We start from the raw sequence: 17991 nt of genomic DNA on the forward strand, positions 1-17991 counted from the left end.
ATGTCTCTTCATCGTGAAACAAGGCTGAAAGCTGATTGGATTTGCTTATCTGGCTTTCACGTAATTCATTATGAGTATAAGTTTTAAAAATCCCTAATTTAACCAGATATACGCACTTATTAAAATTTAAATTTATTAAAGATAGTTTTGTTCAGTAGATGTTCTGTACAACAAATTAAAGTCTGTGCTATTCATAAAATTGATGTAGAGTAAGCTGTATATTTTTATTTTCTAAATGCATTTTTGGCGACGCTGCCTACACTGGACGTTCTGAGCACTGGCCAGCACCTGGCCGCCTGGTGTTGCACAGGCTTCAGCGGGAGCGGGGCTAGTCAGTCCTCGGGCGGACCGTGCGGGGCGCGTCGGGGAGGTGCGTCAGTGGCTGAAGTTTGGTGCAGAGTTCGCTGCTCACAGGGGCGATCCCAGTGCGGGGAAGGAAGGCACCGCTTCCTGTGCCGCGCCTTGAAGAGGAGCACAATGTATTGCAGTCGTCATTTTTTTTCATTTATAAATTTTAACTTAACTTTTAGCATACTTAATATTTTGATTCAGTTAGAACTTCAAAATCTACAAAAAGGTCTTACAGATTTCTACTGTCATCTCTATCTTCTACCTGCTTTTTAAGCATATCAAAGCCAATATAGATACAGCAATGGGCAAAAGTAGGTTTGCAGTTGTGAAGACATGAAACACAGTGTATTCTATCATTACTTATTAGTTATTGTGTTATTTACCGTAGAAACACCTATATGCCTACTTCGGCCCCACCCTGTCGTATAAATTACCACATCAACTGTCTTATATTGAGATAAGGAAGGCTTTGTTGAGAAAAAGGAGAAAACTAAAGAAGATACTGATTTGATTCTTTCAAAAATGTAAAATAAAATCTGATATGCCTGTAAGGTTTATAAATGAGATTAAAGACAACACGGTGTAATACATGGTATTTTAGAATACTGTATATGTGAGTACATTTGAAACACAGACGAAGTGGTCAGGTCTGCGAATGGTGGGAACTTTTACAGGGCGGTAGACCTGTGTTTTGTAGAGAATTGATTTATGGGGCACACTTCTCTGATTCATATATTACAGGTAGTGTTTTGCCAGTATTGTAGCCTGTCTGATCTTGTCACAGTTCTATAAAAAGTCATGTTAACTATTTGCTGGGCAGTACATATGAAATCCAGAAGACTGTCTAGTTGAGTCCAGAGGTGTAAGGAGATCGGATACCTCTTCCTATGCGGAGTGTAACTGTTAGTGTGTATGTTTGCACGCGTGTGTCTGTGTGTGATTGTGAACTTGTGCTTGCAGACTGTATGAGATGAGTGAAAGCAGCCTCTGCCCAGGGAGCCTAAGGATCGCCTCTCGTTTCTGGAAATCACGCATCTGCTCCCCTCCAGCGCAGCAGCACTTCTTGCTGTGGAGCAGGAAAATGGACCTAATGTTGGAAGTGAAGGAATTCACTCTGATTTGCATAGGATGAGTACAGAAAAGTATTTGTACAGGCTGTTAATTTAAACATTGTTTATAGTAGGGAAAAACAGACCAGGACCAAGTTTTGAGGGTGGGTTAAAACTGTTACAGCTTATACCAGCTGTGGGCAAACTACGGCCCGTGGGCCGGATCCGGCCCGTTTGAAATGAATAAAACTAAAAAAAAAAAAAGACCGTACCCTTTTATGTAATGATGTTTACTTTGAATTTATATTAGTTCACACAAACACTCCATCCATGCTTTGTTCCGGCCTCCGGTCCAGTTTAAGAACCCATTGTGGCCCTCGAGTCAAAAAGTTTGCCCACCCCTGGCTTATACAGTTGAATTCTATATATTTTCCCCCACCCCCCTGAATTCTGTACTTTTGAATGAAGTTGAATTATGTACAGATGAAGAGTAATGCCTACAGTAGAATAAAGGAGATCACAGCGGAGTGTGACCATACTGTCAACAACTAAACACACACACACACACACACACACACACGCACACGCACACACGCGCACTCATGAGTTGTCAGGCCTTCCTGGAGGTGTGCATACGAAGCTTTTAGCAGTGGCTCCCATTTTCATTTTTTTCTGTTTTTTTTAATGGCTACACATTACTTTCGTAATTTAGCCAGATTGATGTAAATGTAAAAATAATATAAAAATACATTCAAGATTAACCATTACCTCTTCCTGTTTTTAACGGATGGTTGCAGCGCTATCTTTAGGGAGGCTTACTGTCTATCTCCCCTTGCTTCAGGAGTGGGTTTGTTGTTGGTTTTATTTTTTATGTTCCGGAAGCATAGTCCAGAGAATTCTCCTGGTCTGGGAAGAAGGCACTTACTTTTCTTTAAGATTATATGGATCTGGAGCGACTGTTTGGTGATTAGCATCATCATAGTATTTCAGAGCCAAGGAAGTGTTTTTGAATCCATCACCTGAGGATGTGTTTTTATTGATTTTCAGAGAGAGGAAGGGTGGGGGGGAGACAGACAGACATCTATCTGTGAGAGAGAAACACGGACCGGTGGCCTCGCATATGCTCCCCGCCTGGGGATCGGCGCTGCAGTCTAGTGATGTGCCTGCCTGGGATCGAACCTGCCACCTCTGTGGGTTTGCGGGACCATGCTCCAGCCGACTGAGCCACCCAGCCAGGGCCGGAGCTGGGTAGTTCAGTGCTGACTTGTTATCGTGGCAATGTTTGCTGTTCATAAAAGAAAGGTTGGATTTATGGGGAACCTGTCACTAAACCCTGGAAAGTGTTAGTAGGTGAATCATCTTGGACCCTAGTTTCTTAGGAAATCTGGAAAATCACGCTGTGAAAACAAGGGGGTGATGATCAGTTAGGGAAGTTCAGCTTGTCAGGCGTACAGCGGGCCTGGCTGCTGTCTCAGCGCTGTGGGGAGGAGGGGCAGGAAGACAGGGCGTGGATGAGATGGTGACCTGAGGAAGTGAGCTGGTTGAAAGCCTGAGTAGATGCAAGGCCACCCATGGCGCCCCTGACATTTCGGTGGGGATGCGGGAGCAGTCTGGGAGATGGTCCCCAGTGCGTCACCGACGCAGAGCGCTCATCTTTGGGAGGCTGGCCTTGGACCGGCAAGTGAGGCAGAGGGAACGCTGATGGGCTTTTGCAGCTGTTCTTGGTTGACTAATCCAGGCTTCCATTTGTGTAAAATACTTGGTAGTATTGTGTCTATACCTCTCCTATTTTGATGCTTTTTAAGTTTATGTGTCATTTTGGTGCCTCCTTGTGGGGAACTTCATTAATGACACCTGTATTAACGATAGCTATACAGATAATGATTATTAAACTAAAAGTTGTATTTTGCAGTGTGATATTTTATATTTTAAAGAAACATTTAAAATAATTTTATTGTGAGAATAATTTTTAGTTTCATGGTAAATCATTTAAATTGTGAGTTTTTCATTTATTTACTAAATATTAAGTTTCTGCTGTGACAGGCAGCAGTCGGTAGGTACTTTTTGAAACATCAGTGAACAAACCAGACGCTATTCCTGCTCCCTTTGGTTTTCTGTCCTAACAAGCAGGCAGGCATAACAGTAACCGCACCGCGTGCCTTGTCAGATGGTAGGAGCTACCGAGACGGGAAGCAGGGCAGGGAGGTGGGGGGGTGCTGCAGGTGGGATGGCGTTGCAGCGGGAAGTAGGGGTCAGGCGGGCCTCCCTGAGGAGGGGCATTCGGGCAGAGCCCGGAGGCGGAGTGTCTGGAGCAGGAACGGGGCTGGGAAGGTCCTGAGGCCCAGGGCCTGGGGTTCGAGAACATGGAGGTTCCTGTGACTGAACATGATGGTAAGGAAGTTGTGTGGACAGGCCCTATCTTTTTTTTTAATCCTCACCCGAGGGTATGGTTTACTGATTATAGGGAGAGGGAGGGAGAGAGAAAATCGATGAGAGAGAAACATCAGTTGTTGCCCCCTGCGTGTGCCCGGACCAGGAATCCAACCCATGACCCTTGGGTGCCCGGGATGATGCTCCAACCAGCTGGACCCGGGCCAGGCGACAGGTTCCACCTTGTAGGCTTTTCCTCCAATCTGGTGAGGGCTTTGGTTTTACTCTGAAGTTGGAAACTCTTGGAGGATTTTGAGCAGAAGAGCGAATGGTAGATGTTAATGCCTATCCTGGCTGCCGTGCGCAGCATTCGCTGGAGGGGCTAGGAGTCCAGTGGGGAGGCCATGGCAGCGGTCAGCGCGAGAGACGTGCCGGCGGTAGCTGTGCCGCGGGGTGGCCGAGGAGGCGGTGGCCGAGGAGGCGGTGGCCGACGTGGGCAAATTTCACACTTCGAGAAATACAGAAGACTTGTAACAGTTTAACTTCATTTTCTCTGTTTTCTGTGTTGGTCTTGCATGTGTTTTATATTTATATGAATGGTTAAGCCATACAGGTCATTGCTACGGTTGCTTTGAAAATCCATATTCACTTACACTCACCTCTACATTCCTTTTTTTTTTTTTTTTTTTTTTTTTTTTTTTTTTTAAATATATTTCATTGATTTTTTACAGAGAGGAAGGGAGAGAGATAGAGAGCTAGAAACATCGATGAGAGAGAAACATCGATCAGCCGCCTCCTGCACACCCCCTACTGGGGATGTGCCCGCAACCCAGGTACATGCCCTTGACCGGAATCGAACCTGGGACCTTTCAGTCCGCAGGCCGACGCTCTATCCACTGAGCCAAACCGGTTTCGGCTACATTCCTTTCTATCACTTCCTCTCGCCTGTGCTTCCGTCCGGGGTCCCCTTCCTTTAGCGGATGCGCTCCCTGCAGTTGCAGGGGGTTCGCAGCTTTTGTCTGAAGCTCGTATTTCATCTTCGGGTTTGGAGGCTTTCCTCGGTGGAACTCTAGGTGGGTGGGTGTGTTTTCTTTAAAGATGTCACGTTATTCTTTTGTGTCTGTTGTTCCTGATAAAAATGGATTGTTAGTTGCACTGCTGTCACCCTTAGATAATGTGTTGTATTTCCCGGCTGCTTTTACGGTTTCTCGTTGACTTTGGTTGTTTAGGGCTTTGCTCTGATGTTTTAGATTTTTTTATCACGCTGAAGCTTGTAGAGCTCCCCACGTTGGCCAGGGACTCATGTGTTGTTAGCTTTGGAAAATTCGTTACCATTCTTCACACATTATGGACGCTTCATTTTCTCTGCTTCTCTAACTCCAGTTGGATGTACGTTATTAGACCCTTTCACCATCTTTTACGTGTCCTTACACTTTTTTTGTGTTTTCTCTACTTTCTCTGGGCATGTCATGTGCTTCTGTACGTATGTTTTCAGTTCACCAATCCTCACTTTTGCTCAAACTAAACTGTGTTCTTAATCTCAGTGATACTTTTCGGGTCTGGAATTTCTGTTGGGTTCTGAAGAATCCTAGGACTTTGCTGAAATTCTCCATCGCTCGTGTTTGTTTTCTTGAACATACCAGTCACGGTTATTTTGAAGTCTCTCCGATAACTCCAACATGTAATAGCCAGTGTGTCTTTTTCTAGTTTTTATTTCTCATGGTTGTCCATTTACTCACTTTTTTAAAAACTCAAATTAAATTTGTCATTTTAACCCTGTAAAGTATATAATTCAGTGGATTTTGGTATATTTACAGTTCTGTGCAACGGTCATCCCTACCCCAAATTCCAAAATATTTCCATCACCCCAGACTGGAGTTGGCTGTCAGTGGCTGCTCGTGGCCCAGCATCGCATCTGCAGCCTGTGTTCTGTCTCTGGCTTTGCCCTGTCCTGGACATTTCATATCGATGGGGCTGTACAGCGTGTGGCCCTGTGAGCCCGACTCCTCCGCTGAGCAGAGTGTTTCCGAGGTTTGTGTTGTAATGTGTCAGCTCTTCATTCGGTTTGTGACTGAATACTGTCCCGTTGTATGGGCGTGTGCAGCACATTCTGTGGTCCGTCATCAGTGGGTGGACATTTATTTCCCCCCTACTTTTTGGCCATTATGGATAATGCTGCCATAGCGTTGTGTACAAGTTTTATGCGAATGTATTTCTTCAATTCTCTTGGATCTATACCTGGAGTAGAATTGCCAAATCACGTGGTAACTGTTTAACTTTGTGAGGAATTGCCAAATGGTTTCCCACCGCTCTGTCCCTGGGTACAATCCCAATAGCATTTATGAGAGTTTCGTTTTCTCTGCAGTTGCCCATACGTGTTACTTCCTGTAGTTTTTTAAATTGCTATAAGCATCCTAATCGGCGCTGGCCACTTAGTCTTGTTGTTAGTGTGCCTTGTAATTTTTAATTGAATGCCAGGCATTACGAATGAACAGTTGTAGGGATTCCGTTGGCTATTTTCCTCTGAGATTAGGTTTCTTTGGTAGGCGAAGCACTAGGGGATCCCCTGGAGCCTTTTGCGAGTTCCCTCTACGATGTTTAGGGTTGATCTACTTCCGTTTTGACCTTAATCTGTGGCGAAGGCTTTTTGGACGTCTCAGGAGAGAGCGTGGGTTGTTTATGGAGGCTCTTCTACCTTGTTGGGGCCTCAACCGCAATCTCTGCCCCCCTCGTCCTGGGCAGACCCTCGCGCTCACCAATTGCTGTTTTCTTGAACCCCCGCTCTGGTTCTTTAGTCTCCAGCTCTCTGGTCCCCAGACTGATGTTTTCCACTCAGTGCAGTGGGCCTGCCCCTTCCCATGGTGCTCCATACTTTCCCGCTACACAGCTGGGCCGGGAGAGCTGAGTGGGGAGAGCCGAGTGGGGAGAGCCAGGCCAGGAGAGCGGGCGGGGAGAGCTGAGTGGGGAGAGCCAGGCCAGGAGAGCGGGCGGGGAGAGCTGGGCCCGGGAGATCCTGCAGCTGAGCTGGCTCCCCGCTTTGCAGGCCCAGCCCCCCTGCCTCTGCGGGCCTTGTTGTCACGTGTGTCTGGATAACCTCTGTTAGCAGGAGGGCTAGAGAGAAGCTCTCTTACTATGATGGGAACTGCAATCCTTACGTTGTATGAGTTGAGTCACAGGAAAGTGAAAAACTGATACCTATTGAGAGTGAGAACATGAATTTTCAATAGGAAATTGGATATGACAATAGGAGGAAGGACGTTTATTTTCACGCGAGGGTCCAGGTCAGCCATATTTGAAGGATGATAAAGGATACTTCAAAATTAGGAATATGTGACACTGAGTTGATATTTGGTAATTTTTTTGAAAATGGAACAAGATCACTAAGTGTTTTTTAAGAATTAAGTTGAGAATTAAAGAGAAAATACTGAATGAAGCGCACTTCTACCTGGATTCGGTAGTGAAGAGGCTGAGATGGTGAGTGTTGAGTGAGTGCTGTTGGAGCAGCACCTGGCTGTGTTCGGCACGTTGGTGACGGTCACTGAAGGTGGAGGGCTCCCGTGTGAGGGCTGAACAAAAGCGTTCTGGGGGGGGGGGGGGCTGTGGGCAAGTGTCTGGTGTGCAGACCGTCACTCACTGGCTCTCGGAAACTGGAGCCGTGGGATGCCTGGTGATAGGAGTAGAGGCTGTGCCTCGAGCACAGAGGAGGGGAGGAAGGCCGCCATCGGTCTGAAAAGGCACTGCCCTGTCCTCCTGCTTACAAAGCGGGGTTTGGAGAGAAACTGACCATTTGCTTTCCCATCACACTGTCCCCAGAGGGGCGGCAGGTGGTCTCTGTGCTCCCTGCGCCCTTGGTGAACTCTCAAGGTCAGGCAGTGATTTCTTCACACTTTCATTAGGACGGTTGCCAGAGGCCTTCGGCGGCAGCTGCCTCTCCCCGCGGAGGCCATCAGTAATGCTCTGAGCTGGGAGCAGGGGCACAGCCTGCGGGCTGAATGCTGAACGCAGCCTGGCCGGTTGAAAGCATTTCCCCGCCAAAACCACTTCCCCTCCAAACACCGGAAAGTATATTACGTTTTGGGTCTTCTAGTTCTTTAATAATTTTTTGTTACTGGTTTTTTTTTCCCCCAGGTAAAATTCATCATTAATAGTAAACACATCTAAATATATTTATAATGAAAGGATACTTAATTTTTAAAACAATTTAAATAACAGCAATGGACACATTAGAGATCCTTACACATAACAAATGGAAATTCTTTTTGTATAGAATGTTAGAATGTTTATTTTCATCGTTGAGATTTTATAAACTAAAATATACTTGTATTGTGTTCTTGTGGTCTGAGGTGGACAGGTGATATATTCATGCTAATGATATTGTGAAATTTGGGGAGTATATTAAATATTTTACTAAGCCTATGACTAAAGTGCATTTAAACAAATTGAAATGCATTTGTTTTTGCTCCTATTAACAATATAGGCAACTGCTATCCCACATGCACCTTGACTGTGTCGAGTCTGACTTCCTCCTGTTTCCTACCCTGTCTTCTCGCAGCCACCCACCCAGAATCTGCCGCTGGGTCCCGGCGGGCTGAACCCGAGCGGCGCCCCGCCCCCTCCGCGCGCTCACAACATGCCTTCAGATGGGATGGTCGGCGGGGGGCCCCCTGCGCCCCACATGCAGAACCAGATGAACGGCCAGATGCCGGGTAAGGTTTTCTCCTCGAAGACATTAACACCAGGGTTGCTTAGCAACTGAAACGACATGGGGGCCCCCGGGATCCTAGATTGTTGATGACAAAACTGCTCCGAATGCCCCCGAGTCCGGGCTCTGAGAGTTTGTTAGCTGCCGAGCTACGTGACCTGTATTCAGTGTTTACCAGGCCGCCCTGGGGCTCGGCTGGCGCTGACACGCAGCTGCCTCTGATGAACAGAGCTGCTAAATTTAGTCCTGGAACCGGGCGGGAGGGCTGCTGGCGGAGCTTTCTGGAAGAACAAGGCATGGTGCCGTGGCTAAAGCACTGAGGTCTGTTTATGCAAAGGTGTCCTAGCATTTGCCTGAGTTTTGTATTAAAAATGTCTTGGTCTCAGAAACAGTGATCCTGGAGCCACATGGGGAAAGAAACAAAGCCGTCTACAGGCTAAGGCAGCTCTCCTCACTGCTGGGGAAGCTGTACAGATAGATGTGTGTGTTTATAACACGATACAGACACGGACAGTCATGTTACAGCCAAATTAAAGGCTGAGAAATATGTCAGCTTTCTTATGTCATGAGCTGTTTCCTTTACCATTTGCTCATTTTAAGTTCAGAGGCACTTAGGAGATATTTCCGGCCATTGGTGCTTATTTAATTCCCTTTTGCTGGTTTGAATTTTTCATCTGAACGGTATCTTTAAACTGTTTTGTTTTTTAACAGCCACAGCCCATGACCATAATTTTTGGTGGGGTGTTTTCTGCAGTTAATATGAGAATATTTTTACTTTCTAACGACAAAGGTTATTTTCATTAACAAAGGAAAGTATCATACAAATAGCAGTAATGAAAGTAAATGAAAATAACAGAACACTTTATTTTTAAAATTAATAATTAACATCCTTAGGAGCATGTCCTCTTAGTGGTTGTGTTGGTTGGCAGCTTTGGTGAGTGGGGTGAGGGGCAGACAATGAAGTAAAAGGGCAGCGAGCGGAAGAGGACGGTCCATAGAGGGTTGATGGGGATTGGGGGGTAGGTGGCCATGGCACCTTCTTCTATTTCCTGCCACAGCCAGTGCCCACACGCCCACACTGATCAGGAGGTAGGAATAAAGATGTGACTGCTTCTCAGGTTGTAGTCGGGAAGAATACTTTTGCTGAATTCACATTTAGTTCATCAGGACCCAGTATGTTTAAAACTGGGAGAGGTAGCAAGTTAGAAGTTTTGTGTTTATTTTATTTTTAATTTTGGATACCTTTAGGTAGGATTTTGACTTTTCCGTATAACATTCAGGCCTTAAATCCGAAGAAGCAGGTGAGCGGCCGTTTAGTTACTGTTAACATGACGTTTTGGTTTGTGTGTAAGGCCACCTGGAGGAGTGACTGTCTTTACAAGCCAGAGAGTCTCAGCTGGCTATGACCTGGGCCGGCAGAATACTGCGCATCTTCCAAAACAGCGTATTGATAGAGAGCTGGATTAGGTGTAGGAGGAGTTAGAAGTCCAATTACTCGTATTTTCTTTATTTAAGAAGTTCTTTAGTGCATTTAGCCAACTATTCTGTTCACACAGATTTCTATCTAGGCTTTTACTATTTTAGTTTTGTTTTTAATATTTTATCTAAGTTGCAGAACTATTTATATGCTGCTTGTTCTTGGTCAAATAAGCTCAGTCTCAGGTTTCTTTGGGAAAATTAACTGGTTTTTTAAAAAAGGATAGTCCAGGCCTATAGTACCCAGATCAGAAGGTATCAGAAGGCACAGTCTCTGCTTCAGCAGACACTGTGTGCTGGGTTACTGGTGTCTGGTTGTCCTTCACCAGGTGCCCTCTGTGTATAAAACCTCCTATTATTCCAGAAACAGTAGCATGCATTAGGTAGTTACATGTCATTTTTCCCCTCTTAATGGTGTATCTTAGAGATCATCCTATCTAATAATAGACAAACATGGTAATTAACCGTACCTCCGACATGCTTCCCATTGGCTAATCAGGGTGATATGCAAATTAACTGCCAACCAAGATGGCGGCCGGCAGCCAGGCAGCTGAAGTGAACAGGAGGCTTGCTTGCTCCAGTGATGAAGGAAGCCAAGGTTCCCTGCCTGCCGCTGCTGGCCTCTGAGCTGCACTCTAAGAAACAATGTTGCAATTATAGAAGCTAAACAAACCCCAGAAACCTGCTTTCAGCCAGCCGGGCCTCAGAGCTGGAGCTGCAACAGTGTTTCAATTATAGAAGCCAAACAAACTCCGATACCTTCTTTCAGCAGCCGAGGTCTCAAAGCTGGAGCCGAGCCTCAGAGCTAAAGTCGGCTCTCAGTTCCAGTGACAGCCATAGAAGGTAAATAAATCCCAGAATAAAAAAAAAAAAGAAAAAAAGGAGAGGTTGGGAGCTTCAGTCACCCGCCAGCCTGAAAACGGCCCTCAGCCCCTCACCCAGACTGGCCAGGCACCCAAGCGGGATTCCCACCCTGATCCAGGACAACCTTCAGGGCAAACCAGCCGGCCCCCATCCATGCACCAGGCCTCTATCCTATATAGTAAAAGGGTAATATGCAAACTGACCCTAACAGCAGAAGGACTGGGAATGACTGGTCACTATGACACACACTGACCACCAGGGGGCAGATGCTCAATGCAGGAGCTGCCCTCTGGTGGTCAGGGCGCTCTCACATGGGAGGAGCTCTGCTCAGCCACAAGTCAGGCTGATTGCCAGTACAGCAGTGGTGGTGGGAGCCTCTCCTGCCTCCTCAGCAGTGCTAAGGATGTCCGACTGCAGTTTAGGCCTGCTCCCCGCTGGCAAGTGGACATCCCTCGAGGGCAGCCGGGCTGCCAGAGGGATGTCTGATTGCCATGTTAGGCCCAATCCCCCGGGGAGCGGGCCTAAGCCAACAGGTGGTCATCCCCTGAGGGGTCCCAGACTGCGAGAGGGCACAGGCCGGGCTGAGGGACCCCCCCTCTCTCCCCACCAAGTGCACAAATTTTTGTGCACCAGGCCTCTAGTGAGAATATAAAGGTCTCTTTTAGAGACCACTCAGCATATAGGCTTGCCTCATTCTTCTTGGTGATGCATTGCACTCTTTTTTATGGATGCCTCTAAATTACGTGAGCAGATCCCTTCTGGTAGAAATATAGGTTATTCTTTATTATTAAAGTTACGCTGCTGCAAACATGTCTAAAATATAAGAAGACAAATAAGTAAACACACTATTTTGTGTGTGTACACACAGGCACACAAAACAGCTTGTATATTTGTAAGATAAATTCCTAGAACTGAAATTGCTGAGTTAAAGTTACATGCATTTTCATGTATACATTCCCTGAACAATGTATGAAGGAACTTCTTCATAATAGTTGGCTCAAAACTTTTATCTTTGCTAGTCTGCAAGTTGGAAAATGGGTCCCCTCGTTTTAACGTCCCTTTTTACAGTATAATCAAAGCAAACAGTCTGCTGTGTTTATGGCTCCTGTGGTTTTTGTGTGAGCTGGTCATTCATGTCCTTTGCCCTTTCATTTGCTGCTGGTGGTGTTTTACTAGTTTAGTCTGTGATAGGACTTACTAAAAATCTTCCCCAGTTTATATTTCTATTATTTAATTTTGGTTTTGGTTGTTTTGGTCTTGTTCAATTTTTTTATTTTCATGTAGTCTAATTTATCGATCTGTATGACTGGATTTCCTGGCAAACTTAAGAAGGCCTTTCTATTTCATTATTTTAAAAATTTTCCTCTCTAAAATTTTCTTTCATGGTTTCTTTTCTTTTCCTTTCTTCTTTCTTAACGTTGAATTTTTTTAGTCATCTGGAATTAGTCTTCATGGAAGTAATGTGGTAGGAATCAACTTGGTTTTTTCCAGGTGGCTGCTCAATTGTCACAACATCATTTATTGAATTACCTGCCTTTTGTCCACCGATACTTAGTGTCACCATTGTCATTATTTACTGAATTAGCATTTGGGCCTCTTTTTAGACTCTGCTCTGGGCTCATTGATCTTTTAGTTTATTTATGTGCTAATGCTACAATTTTTTTTCTTAATGAAATTTAACTTTCATTTTTTTTCTTTTTAAAAAAATATTTTTATTGGTTTCAGAGAGGAAGGGAGAGGGAGAGAGAGATAGAAACATCAGTGATGAGAATCATTGATCAGCTGCCTTCTGCACGCCTCTTACTGGGGATCGAGCCCACAACACGGGCCCTTGACTAGAATTGAACCTGGGACCCTTCAATGAGCCAAATCTACTAGGGCGAATGCTACACACTTTTAATTCCACCAATTTTATTTTTTGTTCTCTTATAAAATTAGTCCTCCCTTATTTCTCTTTTTTCAGGATGTTTTTGGCTTTTCAAAAGAATTAGTTTCTTAATCTGTAAATTGGGAATAATAACATTCACCTCACAGTATCTGCTATCATTCATGTAAAGTATTTTCTTAGTTTACTATTGATTAAATACTAAAGTTATTGCTTGGTATTATTACTATGGTAATGCAAAAAAAAAAAAACAAAAAAAATTTTAAGGTCCTTTTATGCAGACCCTCTGTCTAACTTTCGTATTTTGGTTTTGACCCCTTTCTTCAAAGGGCCCAACCATATGCCTCTGCAGGGGCCTGGGCCCAGCCAGCTCAACCTGACCAGCAGCTCCATGAGCATGCCCGCCAGCAGCCACGGCTCCATGGGCGGCTACAGCCACGCCGTGCCGTCCTCCCAGAGCGTGCCCGTGCAGAGCCAGATGACCATGAGCCAGGGCCAGCCCATGGGGAACTACGGCCCCCGACCAAACATGAACATGCAGCCCAACCAAGGTAACGAGCTGTGTGTCCCTCTCACCCGCGTGCGGCATCAGCCAAGTTGTTAGCTGATGTATAAAAATGTAAGTTGGATGTCAGTAGCAATTAAAAGGAATGTTGAGTTTGACATCAGCTTAAAATGATTTTATTTTTTACATTTAGAAGTTAAGTTGCTTAATTTAACTTTTTATGTAAGCTTATTTATTTTTATGTCTTTGATATTTATTTGAGATGCTGTATTTTTGGATTTTTTTTTAAAAAGTTAATCAATGAATAACTTGAACGCTAATCAATGAAAGCTTTAGAGCTAGAAAATTGAGAAAATAGAATTTTATTGTTGTAAGTACAACCCTGAACAATTTACCTACTCTTTGGTTCATTTTACCTGTGAAGGATATATTAATTTCTATGGATTTCCCTTGATTTACATGGATGTTTTCTGATGCCGAGTTTCAGTATGTAAAGGTAATTGTCACATAATTTGTTACTACAGCGTTTAGTGGAGGTGCTGCTCTCTTCTTGCATTAGACTGGTGTGAAGTCTGTTAGCGTTTATTACAGTCTCAGAGAATGGAATTGTTACCATGTTTCTCTTTTAAGTATTCCTGTGAATAATAGCTAGAAACCCGTAAGTGGCGCTCTGTTCTGCTACTTGCCTGTTAAACAGGTGGCATGTTGCCAGCCTAAAGCTTTCTCAATTACGAAATGCGGTGAGGTTACGAGTATAAGATAGATTTCATGTATTTGCAATAAAATTTTCTAGATTTTGATTATGATAAGTCACTAAAGTGAATTCAGATAAAGGAAGTCAGTGTTAATCTTTGGTAATTCTTTGTGATGAAATAATATATTCTAAATTTTAAATGTTAATACAAGATATTTTATGTAATTTTGATGCGGTACACTGAAAACAAAGGGAGACAAAGGTAAATTGTCAGCCAGTGAGAGCACTGGTGCTGGCTTCATCCCTCTCCCAAGTGCAGTGCCCGGACGGAGTGGCTCCTCTTGGGCCAGGCGGGCCAGGTGGAGCTCCGCGGTCTCTCCGTCCAGCTGCAGCCAGGAGACGCACACAGTTGATAGCGATTCTGACAGCAGCCACAGCCAGGTTGACACGCTTCTTGGAAACTAGCTGAGAAAAGTCAGAGTGTACTCACAGACGGAGGCTGCTGCAGTGTAGGTTGCTATGATAAAAGGTTTGAAGAAGAAGAAAACAATGCTTGCAGGAAGATGGGTGTAGGAGAATAGTTACTGTTTTCGGAGAAAGGAGTTGTATTCATAGGAATTATTCATTTCAAACTTAAGGACCGACTATTCTTTTTAAAAAATGTCATCTTTTGTGCTAATGTGTAGTTTTTTCTTTTACTATAATTGTTAACATTATTTTTTGCTTTGTTCCCATAATTTATGAATTTTGTAATAGAAAGAAGACTTCAGAAAATGACTATCTAGGGATCTGATTTAAGGAAATATAAGTTACTTTTCAAAAGGGAGATTAGGATGGAAATAAGTGAAGAAATTTTCAATGTATTAAAAAATCTCTTCAGGAAAAATAAAATACTTTCAGTTAAGATTTGATATTTTAGAATCAAAGAAAATTATAATTACAATAAAAAAATTATACTAGGTTTTAGCAATGTGTACTCTCAATCATGAAGAAATAAGTGTCAGTAACTAAAGTTCTTGATACTTATGTTTTAATACTTTTTAATACATTCGTGAGAATATTTCTAAAACTTTCATGTTATAAAAATTTCTCTTTTAATGAACTGCCCCTATTTTTACTCTGGAAAATCTATCGTGGGTATAAGTTTCATTGGTTGCTTTGAAATTCAGCTAAGTTGTACTAGTTGTAGTGACTTTACTAAGCTTTTAAGAGTTTTCTTAGTTACTTGGCTCTTGTTTTTTATTTTTGTTTTTGTATTTGTAAATGTCTTATTATAATTGTGTGTTTGGGGGGTTATCCTATATAATAAAAGCCCAATATGCTAAGTGTCCGACTGTTCGTTCGACCAGTCGCTATGACATGCACTGACCACCAGGGGGCAGGTGCTCCGACCAGTAGGTTAGCTTGCTGCTGGGGTCTGGCCAATCAGGACTGGGCGAGACAGGCTGGACACGCCCTGGAGCCAACCTCCCGTGGTCCTTCCTAGCTGGCTCATCTCCCGCAGTCTCTTCCCGGCCTCTAAAATATTACTTCTAATTAATTTCCTTTCAATGTGCATGAATCCGTTCACCGGGCCTCTAGTATGACAAAAAGATTTTTGTATTTCTCCTAAGATGTTAATATTATATGAACAAGATCATGTGCATGTTTTGTGTTTCTCCAGGTCCAATGATGCACCAGCAGCCTCCTTCCCAGCAGTACAACATGCCCCAGGGTGGTGGGCAGCACTACCAGGGCCAGCAGCCGCCCATGGGGATGATGGGCCAGGTCAGCCAAGGCAGTCACATGATGGGCCAGAGGCAGATGCCGCCCTACAGACCGCCCCAGCAGGGTAAGGGCCCCGCTGGGAATGGCCGCGTCATAGAAATAACAGTTGGGAGGCTTTCCATTTAGTGAACTTTTCATCCAGGCAAGGTTAGGGCTTGTATTTCTAGACCGGAGGCCCGGTGCACACATTTGTGCACGGGTGGGGTTCCTTGGCCTGGCCAGTGATCGGGGCTGTCTCGCCCAGTCCCACTCAGGGCCGATCGGGGCCGGCCAGCCTCGGGGAGGGACCATGGGAGGTTGGCTGTGGGAGCACACTGACCACCAGGGGGCAGCTCCTGCATTGAGCGTCTGCCTCCTGGTGGTCAGTGCACATCATAGCCACTGGTTGACCGGTTGTTCGGTCGACTGGTCATAATGGTCACTTAGGCTTTTTTTATATATATATATATAAAATATATATAATTTTTTATATATATATATATATATATATATATATATATAAATTAAAAAAAACACCACTGTATATTTTTTTCCTGAGAGGTAGTGGATACAGTAGGTACAAAGGGTTACAAATTGGGTAGGAACTTCCTGGTATTCAGCTTTCCTTTAATCTTTTCTGGGAAAAGATTACATCATAAAATTTTGTATCAAAAGCTCATTTACAGCAGAAAATACTATTTTATTGTTGAGAATGTACTAAATTATATGGTCAGAAACAAACCCTAATTTATTTTAAATGCTGTAATATCAAAATAAAAAGGAAATTAATTTTCTACTAGTTTGACACTTTTTAAGAAGTTAGTGTTGGTGTTTTTGAGTTGGTATTGCTTGATACTGCATGCATGGCCTGAGCATTAGTTGTTGTGCAGTGTGTGGTGTTGGCTGTGTGTCTGTGTGTGTGTGCATAGAATAGTTAGAAGTATACGAACGCCAAAGCTTGGGAGGGGACTCGACAGCGGAGGAGCGGACTCCCGTGACATGAGGTCAGGAAGAGGCCGTTGGTGCCCGAGAGCCGATGCTGACGTCTCGCCCTGTTGTGGTTTGCAGGCCCGCCCCAGCAGTACTCGGGCCAGGAGGACTATTACGCGGACCAGTACAGCCACGGCGGACAGGGTCCTCCGGAAGGCATGAGCCAGCAGTATTACCCTGATGGTAATCCCCCCGACGCGCACTCCCCATGTCTGTCCCTGCCCATGTCACTGTAGGAGGCCGTCCGACCTGGTGTGTGGCTGAAGAAACGAGCGGTGTGCCGCGTCCACACTCAGCGCCAGTAGACTCGGCAGCAGCGACGCGCTGGCCTCTCCTGTCTCAGAGCCTCTCGTGCGCATGTCCCGCAGCAGCGCCGTCGGGCCTGCTCTGTTAGTGCCGTCCTTTCGTGAAGGAGGATCCTTTTATGTTTGAGTTGTTCCTTTGAACCCAAACTGACGTTATCGATTTACCTTTTTAAGTAACAGCTTTATTGAGATAGTTCATAGACCAGAAAGTGCACCTATTGGTTTACTTTTGTGCATTGTATACTATAAGTGCATAGACTTCCTCAAGTTTTTTTCTGTTTCATCATTTTAGTTGATTTTGCGAGCTTCTTAAAGAACTATGGTTTGTATACAGTAGCATTTGCATTGAGGAACCATTTGGAGGCTAAATTATACGCAGAACATGGTTGTATATAGAGTTAGTGGAAAAGGAAAGGTAGAAAACAAGTTCGTTTTAGGTATTTAGTTTAATGGAGTACTTTTCAGTTGGAGGCGGCGTTGCGAGTGGCTGGTAGAGGTGGCCGCACTCGGTGGCCCGCCCGGGGCCTGTCGCTGTCCCGCGCCGCCTTCCCGGCTCGCAGGCGGCGAAGGGGAGGGAGCCCACACACAGGCGCCCACATCAGAGCCATGGGTCTTGTCAGCCAAGGGTTTGCGAAGTCCTCACTGACGTCTGCTCCGGGGTGGATGCGAGGAAAACGCTTCAGAAGAGAAGCTAGGGAAGCTGAGGGTTACAGCTGACGGGCTGGCTCCATGAACTGGAAGCCGATGCGAACGAGCAAGAAGATACAACCTGGTGTCTAAGAAATCATTTTGCCGCCAGGTTTTATCAGAGTGAACCCTGAAGGCACGTGGTGGCAGGACGTGGGCTCCCGGAGGCTGTGCGTGCGGCCAGGCCCCGCAGCGCCCACCTGCACAGCTGCACGCAGCGCCTGTGGGTGCGGATATGTGTGGTGATTCTGGTTAGAAAGTGACTTTTTTTTTCCCCCCTCAGGGTTTCTTGCCCCGAATTATTCAGAGTGTTGTGGTTTTTAGTTTTACACGTAGACATTGTATTAAGTAATTTCTTAGACGATCG

At 44.8% G+C, this 17991-nt stretch overlaps 1 protein-coding gene across 2 annotated transcripts in view; it reads left to right on the plus strand.

Moving 5' to 3' along the window:
- Nucleotides 1-17991, plus strand: part of SS18 (SS18 subunit of BAF chromatin remodeling complex) — a 36697-nt gene that overhangs the window by 9524 nt on the left and 9182 nt on the right. For both annotated transcript variants that reach the window (XM_081096764.1, XM_081096763.1), the window contains exons 4-7: nt 8323-8476; nt 13027-13248; nt 15560-15727; nt 16711-16815. In XM_081096764.1, the coding sequence (XP_080952890.1) occupies nt 8323-8476; nt 13027-13248; nt 15560-15727; nt 16711-16815 (649 nt within the window). The remainder of the gene's footprint in view (nt 1-8322; nt 8477-13026; nt 13249-15559; nt 15728-16710; nt 16816-17991) is intronic.

Source organism: Myotis nattereri (genome assembly GCF_964212035.1).
Source record: "Myotis nattereri genome assembly, chromosome: 8".
Classification (NCBI taxonomy): Eukaryota; Metazoa; Chordata; class Mammalia; order Chiroptera; family Vespertilionidae; genus Myotis; species Myotis nattereri.